The following is a 12,742-nucleotide window of genomic DNA, read 5'->3' on the forward strand; positions in this document are numbered from 1 at the left end:
CCACTCTGGCCAACATCCCCACTCGCACTGCCTTGATGATGTCATCAAGCTGGGACCTGACACTTAAGGCAGAGCAAGCGGGGATGCCAGCCAGAGCGGAGGGGTGCAACGATCGCTGGGGAAACATGAGTCCCCGTCCTCTTCTTCCCCTAAGACCGCCACCACCAATAGTGATCACTGCGATCAGCCAGTGATCGTAGTGATCAAGTGATCAGGAGCCAATCGCGATGGCTCCTGATCACTGAGGGGAGCTTAATCTCCCCTAGTCTTGGGTGCGCACGATCGGGAGCAGAAATGGCAGGTGGTGCAAGTTCTATGCCACATCAGGCTTAGACAGCCACAAGTGCAGCGTAGGATTTACTACACGCGGTCCCCAGAAGGTTAAAAAGCGCAATTCGCTGCTGTGTTTGCAGACATGGCGGTGATTGGCCATCTGTGCCTGCCAAAGTGAAAGTAGAGCGTCAACTGTTTCTATTATTTGTAGAAGCCACATACATCCATACATATCCCAGTTGATATATTTGCGAGAAAAAAATTGCAGTTTCCGCAAAATTCACTATTTGCTATAGGATTTATACTACAGACTAGTGCACTATCCAGTCACTAGCTGTTGTTGACACAGTTTTCTCTTTTGTGTAGTCTTATTATTGTTTGTATGCTCTTCAATAATGCAATCTGATGTAAATAATCCAACTAGCTCTGTAATTTGTAGAAAATGTGGACAAGAAAAATAATAATCCTTAGCTTTTCTTTTGTTACTTTTATGTGTTATTGCAGGTGTGCATTTTGCTCATGGATTTTTAGCAATGTCCTCTTCTGCATACCAGTCCCTTTGTATGGAATCTACATGATGTTCGCAACTGCGGTGTGCATAATATTTTCACTTATATCTTATGCAACAGTAAGACAGGTCCCCATATGCAACATCCACTTTGGCACTATTATCCTGCAGACTAAATTTGGATTTTCGTTCTGGATTAGTTTTGCTACAGGTAATTATGATTACATATGAATAATGTTTACCTCTGAAAATAATTAAAATACATGTAGTGAACATGTAAATAATGCAGCTCATATCCAGGTGAAGTCAAATCAGATATGCAGCTGAAGTAAAATTAATAGAGATATAACAAAATGGCCGCCTGTAAGTCATTTTGCTACACTTTTTATGTATAATACATTTTCTTCTCCGTGAATAAATACCAGGTTCTCTTTCTCACAGTTTCTCACAGCCTTCAAGGGAATGGAAAGTGCAGCTGGGGATTGTTTTGCTATTTTGTAGATAAAATACAACACAGTGTATCCTTTGGGACTAATTGAACTTTAACTACAGTGGACTATTGTCCTTACAAATATCTATGGGATAGTTCATGACTAACAAGCTTTCCTACTTAGATATTCATAAATATTCATGTATTCATTTACGCTGTTTTGTATTGTCCACTAACGTAGATAGATCATATATTAGGACCCAATCGGTGGTCAAGGTAGACTGAATACTTATAAAGTATACAAAGTATAAACCTGTCTGGTCCAAGCCTTCCTAGGGCAGACATTGCTGTAATTCAGTGTATGTCTCCTGTACAGTAAATAAACCTATACTATACTTCCAACAGATTGATTTGTAATATTTCAAAACACTGCTGACTTCCATACTTTTTTTCTCAAATTCTTTCAAATGGCAAGTTTTAAAACCAATATCTAGAAGTTTCAAAAAGCCTACTTTCTTAAAGAGAAAAAAAGCTAAACCCTAATTCTCATATAAATTGATATGTACATTTTGAGAATTATGTGACCAGAGGCCACCCCTCCAAGTGAACTGCAAGTGTCTCCCTGCCAATCCACTAGTACAGCTGCCTGAATAATGTAACCCTCTCTGGGCCAAAACGCTCCTCCACATATCAATAGTGGAGAGAGGGTGATTGACAGGTCAGACTTTACTGCTCTGACAATATCTTGCAACACATCCCAGGATCCACTATTGCAGGGAAAGTAAGTGGCATCATTAGCCATGAGACCCTTTCCCTAAAGAACTGTGAAAGCAAGGGTAAGTGGCAGTTAACCCCCCCCCCCCCCCTGCAGACTTGCTTTAAATGGAATGTATAGTAAGTGGTAGAGGCTTTATCTGCATATGAATATATAAAATAAAAATAAATAAATACATACCATATATACTCGCATGTAAGACGAATTTTTGGGACAAAAAAAGTGTCCCAAAAGTGGGGGTCTCGGCTTATATGCAAGTCACTATGTGTCACCAGTCCCCCACTAGAGCAGCACGGAATATTTACTGATCCCCGGCCGCGGTTTTGCCCTGCAAACAAAGTGGTGACTGTGAGCTGTGTCCCCGTCCACTCCCCAATCCAACCTGAGCTGCGCGCATATTTACAGATCTGTGGATTTGCACTGCAAATAAATTGGAGACTCTAGACTGTGCCCCCGGCCCCTCCTCACCCCCACCAGAGCGGCGCTGCGTGACATATTTACCATACATTCTAACCCGATGTGCGCAGTGTCTCCGCCGGCATATGGAGAGTGGTGCTTCTTATGCACGCTAATCCACACTGGCAGAAATCCTCTTTATTGGGCAGTCAGAGACTCATTTGCTTTGATGCCCTCTAGTGGCGTCACTGAGATGAGTCTCTGACTGACCAATAAAGAGGATTTCTGCCGGCGTGGATTAGCGTGCATAAGAAGCACCGCTCTCCATATGCCGGCGGAGACACTGCGCACATCGGGTGGGGAATGTACAGTAAATATGTCACACAGCGCCGCTCTGGTGGGGTTGAGGAGGGGACGGGGGCACAGCCCAGAGTCTCCAATTTATTACAAATCCACAGATCTGTAAATATGCACGCAGCTCAGGACAAGTCTGCGGCTGGGGATCAATAAATATGCCACCCCATGTCTGGTGGGGGTGGAGAGGAAACTGAGGACATATCCCATAAATTAATGGCAATGTGGGGAGCAGGAGGAGAAGTGTTGTACAGATGTGGCACTGACTGGGTGACTGGGGCAGTGTGTAATGGTAGTGGGGGAGGGGGTACAGGAGGAACAGTGAAGGGCACAAGGGGAAGGGGGAGATAAAGTATAGAAGGCAACAGTGGCAGACAGTTTGGGGTGCAGGAGAAGCTGCATAGGGGCAGTATTGGCACTCTGGTGTGCAGAAGAAGCAGTGTGTTGAAAAGTAATGGCAGTTTGGGGAAAAGGAGCAGTTAGGGGTGCAGTGTCACTATTAAAGGAAACACACAACCATTACTAAAATTCCATGTGAAATTCCACCTGTACCTCTCCTACTGCTTCATTTCCTACCCTCAGCTTATATGCGAGTCAATGCTTTTTTCCCTGATTTCTGAAGTAAAAGTTGGGGGGTCGGCTTATATGCGAGTATATACGGTATGCATGTAAATGTCAGATGTTGCATCTGATTGTGTTATATTTCACTGATAATAGAGCAAGTGGCATCCTTTTTTGCTTGTTCAGATAATCAATTACTATTTTCATTTCTGTATGGCTCATCACTGCTTAGTCCTTGGCAAGCTGACCTACAACATAGTTATAAATATCATAAAGAACAAAACATCATAGTTTCTAAATGCAAAATAAAAAGAAATCCTATAATTCACTTTATGTAATTCTAATTTAAAAATATTACCTGATGGCTGTCATGAACAGGGCCAGTTCTAGGCTAAGTGAGGCCCTGTGCAATAATAATATGAAGCCGTTTAAGTGGCATTAGGCCCCTTTGCTTCTGCCTCAGGGCACCCAGAGCCAGATAGCAGACCCCCCACTTCTCCCTAGATTATTCAGCAGCAGGGTGACTCACCTATCAAGCTGGCACACTCCTTCATACGTCTCTGTGCTCCCGTATTCATCCCCATTGACGCCTCTTCTCAGTGACTCGATACATGTAATGAAAAGATGCAGCCAATGGGCACAAACTAATGGAGGAGCAATGTCTGGACAAGTTAGTCTCTCCACTGCCAGATTCTCTGCAGGGCCCTGGGGACCACTATACACTTAGGGAGGGACCTGGGGGGCTCTGGAAACTAGCTCGGGGGCAAGATGAAATCCACTTCTAGCCCAGAAGAAATATATATTATTTACCTGTATCAAGCATTTTCACACTGTAAGTTGTAACTGATGAAAAATGCATTTTTGAGTTTAAAAATTCAGTACATATTTTTTATGCACTTTTTTCCAGGTGTTCCACTTTTCAAATCTGCCTTTCAACACTAGATGGCACCCTAACAGCATAATATTTTACTGTGGCATCTCTGAAACTTAAAGGGACACTTAAAGGACCTCTGTCGCAAAAATATTAAAATTTAAAATACATGTAAACATACAAAAATAAGCAGTATGTTTCTTTCCGAGTAAAATGAGCCATAAATTACTTTTCTCCTATGTTGCTGTCACTTACAGTAAGTAGTAGAAATCTGACATTACCAACAGATTTTGGACTTGCCCATCTTCTCATAGGGGGGTTCTCAGGGTTTTCTTTATTTTTAAAAGCACTTAGTAAATGGCAGTTGCTCCGTCCATCTGCCAAAATAGTGTGCAGCGAGCAATGAGGCTGGCCAGCATCTTTGTATAAATCTGTTTCAGGAAATGTCTTTATAAAGAATAAAGGCCATGCTGAGAATCCCCCATAAAGAGATGGACTAACCCAAAACCTGCTGGTTTTTACTACCTACTGTAAAAGACAGCAACATAGGAGAGAAATAATTTATGGCTCATTTTACTCAGGAAGAAACGTACTTCTTATTTGTATGTGTTTAAAAATTTAAGATTTCGCGACAATTCCTCTTTAAGCCAGGAATAAAAAATCAGTTTTACTTGCCTGGAGCTTTTACCAGCCCCTTGCAGCCGCCCCGTGCCCTTGCAGTCACTCACGGAGTCTCCGGTCCCCCACCGCCAGCTAGTTTCATTTTCGCTGACAGGCCCGACAGCCCTGGCCACGCGTATTTTTCTTCGCGTTCTGGTCCGCAAAAGCGTTCTGCGTCTGTGATCATCCCCCTTCACTTCTATAAGTATCAAGCAATGGGGTGTAGCTATCCCACAGAAAGGTTGAAAATTTCACTGGATGGGAGTGAGAAGAGATGGTCAGTACCCTGATTAGCGTAAGTCAGACTAGCTGACAGTCAGTGGCAGACCCCCAAAGATACTACCTCACACACACATCCGTCTAAAACATGATGGGCAAACACATAGACAGAGTTAACAAAAGTGCATAGTGCTGTTCATAGACCTTAACATGACCATGTTTCACCTAAACGGCTTCCTCACAAGGTGCTATACATTATATACAATTGCTATACAAACATACACATACCAACAATTTACAAAATGCCCCCCCCCCCCATCATATATATAGCCCACGTCAGAGCTTTGGCTTGGGCTATATAAATGAAGGGGGCATTTGTGGGATAGCTACACCCCACTTTGTGATACTTATAAAAGTGGAGGGGGATAAGCAAGGACCCCCACAGGTTTTTAGTTTTTGAGTTGAGCAGGGGTGCTCGGATACCCCTTTTTAAAATCCGAATTGATTCAGATCCGGGTACCCAGATATCCAGATCGGATATCTGAATCCAAACTTTTTGCTATCCGAATAGAATCGGATATCCGGACCCAGTATCCGGGATATCCGGGCGGATTCGGATATCCGCATAGAAAAACGGAAATGGCCTTTAAATTGCTTCTAAAACGTTTTTTAGGGTAAATGAGGCATGTAGAATCATGTTTTTTAAAGGGAAACACTAATTGATTATGTGGGGACTTAAAATCCCCCCCCCCCCCCAAAAAAATGGCTGTAAATTAACATCAGGACTAGGTTCCAGACAGCGGTCGTGCAGCCCACATTGTGTCCAAAGTCCAACCACACAACTGGGACATGACAGCCGGCCACCTCCAAAAAATGACGCAGCAATTGTGTTTTGGGTTAAATATAGGTGGTATCAGTGGCCTGTGGCACCCTGGCGGTGGGAGCAGGACAGGCATCAGGAGCAGGGCAATGCAGCAGATGCAGGTGTAACGTCTGCCAGGAGCATGCCAGACGTGGCACTTGGCACGTGGCACTTGGCACTTGGCATGTGGCACTTGACACGTGGCACTTGGAACGTGGCACTTGGCACGTAGCACTTGGCACGTGGCACTTGGAACGTGCCAAGTGTCACGTGCCAAGTGCCATGTGCCAAGTGCCACGTGTCAAATGCCAAGTGCCACGTGCCAAGTGGCACGTGTACGTGGCACGTACCGTTGGTGGTACCACGGCTGTAGAAAAAATTGTTAACCAGACGGCTTAGTTAGTAATAGTTAATCAGGAGGAGCCAGGAGGTTGTGGTGGTGGTGGTAAACGGTGGTAAGGCAGGCATAGTGATTCCCAGCCACTTCATGTCCACCTCTTGCCAACAACAGGGAAAGACTCACCCAACAGGGTCTGGCGGCGTTTTTTTCTTGCACGGGAAGCGATGGAGGGAGCAGAGGAGGCCACTGAGGATTGGCTGCCTGAACAGGCCTCAGTGTTGGCAGTAGTGACAGAGGGGGTTCTTGTGCTCCAGCTTGCTTCAGCCACATGATGTGGGGTACTTGTACTTTATTAAAATCGGGGTTGGACTTTAAAGCAAATCAGCATGGAATGAGAGTCAGACAGCAGAGGAGAAGACACTAGTGCACACTAACTGTCACACTGGCACTGCTCAGCAGCACAGCAGTTCTGTAGTAAGCTAACACAGTAGTACTACTCTAACAACTAACTAGCACTGACTGCAGTACTAACTACAAAATAACACAGTAATCCTATTCCCTAACCTATACTGTAGCTAAGGCTAATAGCAGGCCAGCAGCTGGCCTGGTCTGTGCATAGCACACACACAGACACAGGACAGGACCTAGCAGCTGGTGCAGCAGGCCTGCAGCACACACTCTGACTGTCACTGAATGAAATCACGCTAGCTACCTAATAAACAATAGAACAATAGTGTAGTGATAGTGAAGGTGTTAATCACTGAACAGCTTTAGGTTTATCACTGTATACAGCACTTGCTAGGCCAGCAGCACTGGAGCATGTCTCTCAGTGAGCAGTCACAAGCAAGGACGATATGTCTCATCCTGGGACCCCTCCTTAATATACAGGGGGGCTGGCCAGGGCTCCCTTCTGTGATTGGGTACTAGGGCTTAGGCTGGGAGCCCTCTGATTGGCTCAATGAGGTCAGTAGGGGCTGAACAGGGTTCTCTTCTGTGATTGGTTGCTAGGGCTTCTGCTGTGAGCCCTCTGATTTGCTCAGTGACGTCATGGACGTCATTCTCCATAGTTACAGTACCCGGATCTGGATATCCGACCGGATATCCGAATTCCTATCTGAATACCGCTGCCAATCCGGATACAGCATTCCGGATTTGGCCCATGTATCCGGAATCCGAATCCGAGTCAGATAGTGGAAAAAGTTCGGATTATCCAGGTAATTCGGATATCCGGAATCTGGATGAGCACCACTGGAGTTGAGATCCCTATTTGAGTGGCTTCATGGTAGATCATTCACGACGGTGGAGTCTTGTTTGATTCAAACTTAGTTATTTTAAATATTAAAGTTACCAGCTTTTTATATGTACCTATAGGGCCAGGGATGCTCAAATCTGACTTGGATTAAATCCGGATAGTTGTTATATAGATTTCATCCTATTAAATTCAAATTACCTGTGCGAGGTGGGCAGGGGGGTTAGTCTTACCTATCTGACGCCTTCTTAGGTCCATCCCTCAGCGCCTCCCACGATGCGGTCCAGGCGGTGGTCACGTGATTACAAACACTTCCTCCTTCCGGGTTGAAGGAGGAGTGTTTGTAGTTAAGTGACGTGCGTGGATCGCATCGTGGGAGGCGCCGAGGGACAGACCTAGTAAGATGTCAGATAGGTAAGATTAACACCCCCTACCCACCCCGCACAGGTGATTTGAATTTAATTGGATGAAATCCGGATAACAACTTTCCGGACTTCATCCGAGTCGGATTTGAGCATCCCTGTATAGGGCTTCTCTTAAAGGATACCCGAAGTGACATGTGACATGATGAGATAGACATGTGTATGTTCAGTGCCTAGCTCACAAATAACTATACTGTGTTCCTTTTTTTCTTTCTCTGCCTGAAAGAGTTAAATATCGGGTATGTAAGTGGCTGACTCAGTCCTGACTCAGACAGGAAGTAACTACAGTGTGAGCCTCACTGATAAGAAATTCCAACTATAAAACACTTTTCTAGCAGAAAATGGCTTCTGAAAGCAAGAAAGAGATTAAAAGGGGAATTTCTTATCAGTGAGGGTTACACTGTAGTCACTTACTGTCTGAGTCAGGACTGAGTCAGCCACTTACATACCTGATATTTAACTCTTTCAGGCAGAGAAAGAAAAAAAGGAACACAGCATAGTTATTTGTGTGCTAGGCACTGTACATACCCATGTCTATCTCATCATGTCACATGTCACTTTGGGTATCCTTTAAGGACTAGAGTGTAGTATTGATTATTCCTTAGTACTTCCCTTTTATTCGGTCAGTGTCTATTATAACAATTTTTAAAGCTGAACTCTAGGAAAAATATTTTAGTTTTGTGTTGAATGAAGAAAGATCAGAACCCCGGCTGGATTTTATGACGCCAGAGCAAAAAAAAAAATCCCATACATCTCTTTGCTCTGGAGCTCCTCCTACTGGCAGACAGTGGCAAATTGAAAGTATTTATATGTGAGACATATTTTTTTATAATAAATAAAGATATGGTGATAGTTTGGGAGTGCCTCACTTTTCTCTGCCTTGTCATAAGTAAGCCTGTTTTGGCAGATCATCCATAAGATCTGTTTTTCGCAATAATTAGTCCTTTCTCAGTATGTTCCAGAACATATTTGCAGGTACATTGCAGATATTGCATAAATGACTTTCGTAATATTGGCAGCAAGCCAACATTACATCAGCCTTCATATTTTTACATGATAGGTTTCCTAATCCAGAATAATGCTGTTGCGTTTTACGGCATGTGTAATCGGAGAAATAAGGAGACTGTCATCTTTTTTACTTTTAAAGAATTGAAAACTGTCTAGCTGCCATGTGCATTTCGACAGCTTCATTAGAGTCACGATAAAATAACTGCAACTGCAATATCAGATCACCCGATAAGCATATTCAGAAAAATACAGGATGGATGCAGGGGATGCGTTATTGCATCCTGAGTTTAGGATCGGGTGGCATTAAAACTATGCTACATCAGGCTAACGGCTCATACACACATCAGACCATAGTCTTTGGAAAATGAAAGATCACAGACCAATTTTACCCCCTTCCATGTAGTATGAGAGCCATACCTTCACAGTCTATTCTATGGAGCTGAACTCCCCATCAGACAGAAATCTTTGCAAGATGCTGCACACAAAGATGCTGTAGACATTCAAAAGATCAGTATCTGCAAAAGATCAGTTCCTGCAAAAGATCCGTTCCTGCAAAATGCATTCATAGTCTATGAGATCTGCAGATCATCATACACACCTTGTTTAACAGACATTCATCTGCAGATCAGATCCACCAGGATGGATTTTCAGATCTGCAGATGATTGTCTGATCTGCAAATGAATGTCAGTTAAACAAGGTGTGTATGAGGATCTGCAGATCTCATAGACTATGAATGCAATTTGCAGGAACGGATCTTTGGCAGGAACAGATCTTTTGCAGGAACTGATCTGTTGCATATGTACAGCATCTGTGTGTGCAGCATCTTGCAAAGATTTTTTTCTGATGGGGAGTTCAGCTCCATAGAAAAGACTGAGTGAAGGTATGGCTCTCATACTACATGAAGGGTGGTATGATTGGTCTGTGATCTTTCATTTTCCAAAGACTATAGTCTGATGTGTGTATGAGCCTTTAGGCAACCACAAGTGGTTTGATTTTAACTACATGTGGTCCCGAACAGGCTAAAGTGGACCTAAACTCTTCCACAGGACAGAAGGAAAACAGAGAAATGCAAACGGCATGTATTTTGAGAGTTTAACCTGTCCATTCCCTCTCTTCTGTGACTAATTACAGATTACACATCTGATGTCTAAGCTGTTAGATGGTTGCCTCGGCAAAACAGCTAACTTGTAAACACAGGATGTTAACCCTATGTCTGGTTCCATAAAAACAGGAAGTAGACACACTGCAGATTTATTGCAGGATTTGTATCAGCTTTAATGAAGAAATGTTTTTCTTTAAAGGTTATTATAATGTTGCTTATCCTTTACAGCAGAGAGGAAGTTCTGAGTTCAAGTCCGCTTTAAGGTGTGCATTTTCCTAATAATATGAAATACCAGTAATCATGCATGGTGTGGAGAAGCTTCAGCTATCATTTCAATACTTAATAATACCTATTAGTAACAAGATGTATATATTTTTTCTCTCTCTTTCAGGTTTGCTCTGCCTTGTAATTAGCATTGTGCTTCTGACGCTACACTTACTGAGACCAGACTTCTTACGGCGTTTATTCAACTATAAAGAGACTGAAGAGTCATGTAACCACTGTAACAATGAGGACAGCGTTGCTGTGAATGACAATAAAGATGTCACAATAAGCGAAATGTTATAAAGACTATTCTACTTGCTTGGAATTTCGTGCCTGCCGAGAGGACGTCAGTTTCAAGCTGGTGGACTTTTGTGTTTACAGATTAGTGTTTCTCGATATCTCTGACTCCTCCAGGGGAAATCAGAATGTGTATTTTTGTAATATTTATGTTTTGTTGTTACATTTTTACAAAGTGTTCAGAAACCAACCAGGTGTGCAGCAAACAGCATAGATAAAAACCATTGGACCCAGCTATGAGCAAGATACAGCAATGGGTACATTTTTAACACCCATTGCACCTGGAAGCATTGACCTGGTGTATAAAGGACTCTTCCACGCTCATAAATCTTTTTTATGGCATGAAGCATTTGTGTGTACAGTGAGGAGAGGCAGTGTGGAACCTGCTTCACATTTATTGACAGGATGAGCCCGCACCCTTGTTCTAAAGTGAACCCATCTCAGGTCAAAAAGGGAATACTTACCTAGGAAGAGAGAAGCCTCTGGATTTTATAGAGGCTTTTCTGATGGCTCCTCCTCGCTCCTGCCACCTCTCACCAGGACCCTCCTTAACATCATGGCCTTGCTCCTCTTCTGGCACGAGTGTGACTGCGCTGCACCTGTGCAATCACGGCTGCACCTGCGCAGTAGAATGGAGTCGCTACTGTTTTCTCATGCCTGTAGACTTCAATGGATTCATGTGGAAATGCAACAATTTGCTTTCTTACGCCTAAAACCTTCAATGCACTTATGCAGAAATATGTTTCCTCATGCCCAAAAACTTCAATGCTTTTATGCGAAAATTCCAAAATGTGTTTTCTCTCATGTCTATGGACTTTAATGCACTTATGCAAAAATGTATTTTGTCATGTCCATAGACTTCAATGCACTTATGCGAAAATGTGTTTTGTCAAGTTCATAGACTTAAATGCATCTACAGTAAGCACAACTTGCAAACATGATGCAAAATTACTTTAACTACTTGAGGACCGTGTCACGCCGATGGGAGTAACCGCGGCGACAGCCCCAGGACCAGCTAACGCCGATCAGTGTAAGGTCTTGTGGGCGTGTTTTGCAGGAGATCGCGTGTACTGATACGCGCACATCTCCTCTTGAATGACAGAGCTCTGCTCTGTCATCAGCCTCCCAGCCGCGATTGCCACTAGGTGACTTTTAGATGGCAAAAAAACCCTTCTATTCACTGTGTACAGCACTACCGTGGGACGCTGGAGAGCAATTAGCTCTCATTGGCTGAAGCCTATGACAGCTGAACGCTGTCATAGGCTGGCAGAGGGAGGGAGGGACTGTTACAAAAATAATTTTTAAAATTGGGTTTTTTATAAAAAAAAAATATTCATAATAAATAAACAAACAATCCTGGGTGCGATCAGAGCCCACCAACAGAAATCTCTGTTGATGGGCAGAAAAGGGGGGGAATCACTTGTGTGCTGAGTTGTACGGCCCTGCAGTGAGGCCTTAAAGCTGCAGTGGCCTATTTTGTAAGAAATGGCTTGGTCACTAGGGGAGTTTAAGCCCGTGGTCCTTAAGTGGTTAAATCAAAAGTACCTACAAAAATCGTAATTACAATCCAAATCATAATTGCAAAGGTACCGCAAAATTTCAAGGAAGCAAAATGATCAAACACGATCAGCACTAGCTTTAAAGATGTGACAATCTAGGATGAATGTACTCTAGGTCAAAGGAATCATTTCAGGTTATGTACACTTAATTTTATTTTTTTTATGTAATATATTTTACTAAATCCATGTAGAAACATATAAGTATTGACAAGATTTCTTCACTATGAAATTACAATGTAAGCAGTGTGAAAGTTTACTTCATTTATCATTAGTTGTGAATGTTAAATGTATTTTCAATAAAAGTTGCAAAAAAGTCTGTTATAGCTAAATAAAGTAAAAAACGAAGAATAAAATTAATCAAAATGCGTTACTCATCATTATTTTATTTACTCCCAGTTGTAAGTATGCACGGATCTGGAAGCCAAGAGATCAGCATGACAACTTGGCAACTGTCATCTTTTTTATAATACAAGGATTGTGACCAGTATCATTTCAAATTCATCCTACCGTATATACTAGCCAAAGGTTGTAAATATGTACAGACCCGGAAGCACCTGTGGGCGGTGGCTTAGTGTAGGAGGCTGCTTATTG

The 12,742-nt window shown here is 42.9% G+C and overlaps 1 protein-coding gene across 1 annotated transcript in view; it reads left to right on the forward strand.

Moving 5' to 3' along the window:
• The window catches only part of LOC137561287 (dual oxidase maturation factor 1-like), a 46,013-nt gene extending 33,623 nt beyond the window's left edge, over positions 1–12,390 (forward strand). The window contains exons 6-7 of the mRNA XM_068272548.1: positions 778–992; positions 10,423–12,390. Coding sequence (XP_068128649.1) covers positions 778–992; positions 10,423–10,598 — 391 coding nt within the window. The 3' untranslated portion in view covers positions 10,599–12,390. The remainder of the gene's footprint in view (positions 1–777; positions 993–10,422) is intronic.
• Positions 12,391–12,742: the final 352 nt, after the last annotated feature.

The sequence above is a fragment of the Hyperolius riggenbachi genome, chromosome 3 (assembly GCF_040937935.1).
Source record: "Hyperolius riggenbachi isolate aHypRig1 chromosome 3, aHypRig1.pri, whole genome shotgun sequence".
In the NCBI taxonomy this organism is placed as follows: Eukaryota; Metazoa; Chordata; class Amphibia; order Anura; family Hyperoliidae; genus Hyperolius; species Hyperolius riggenbachi.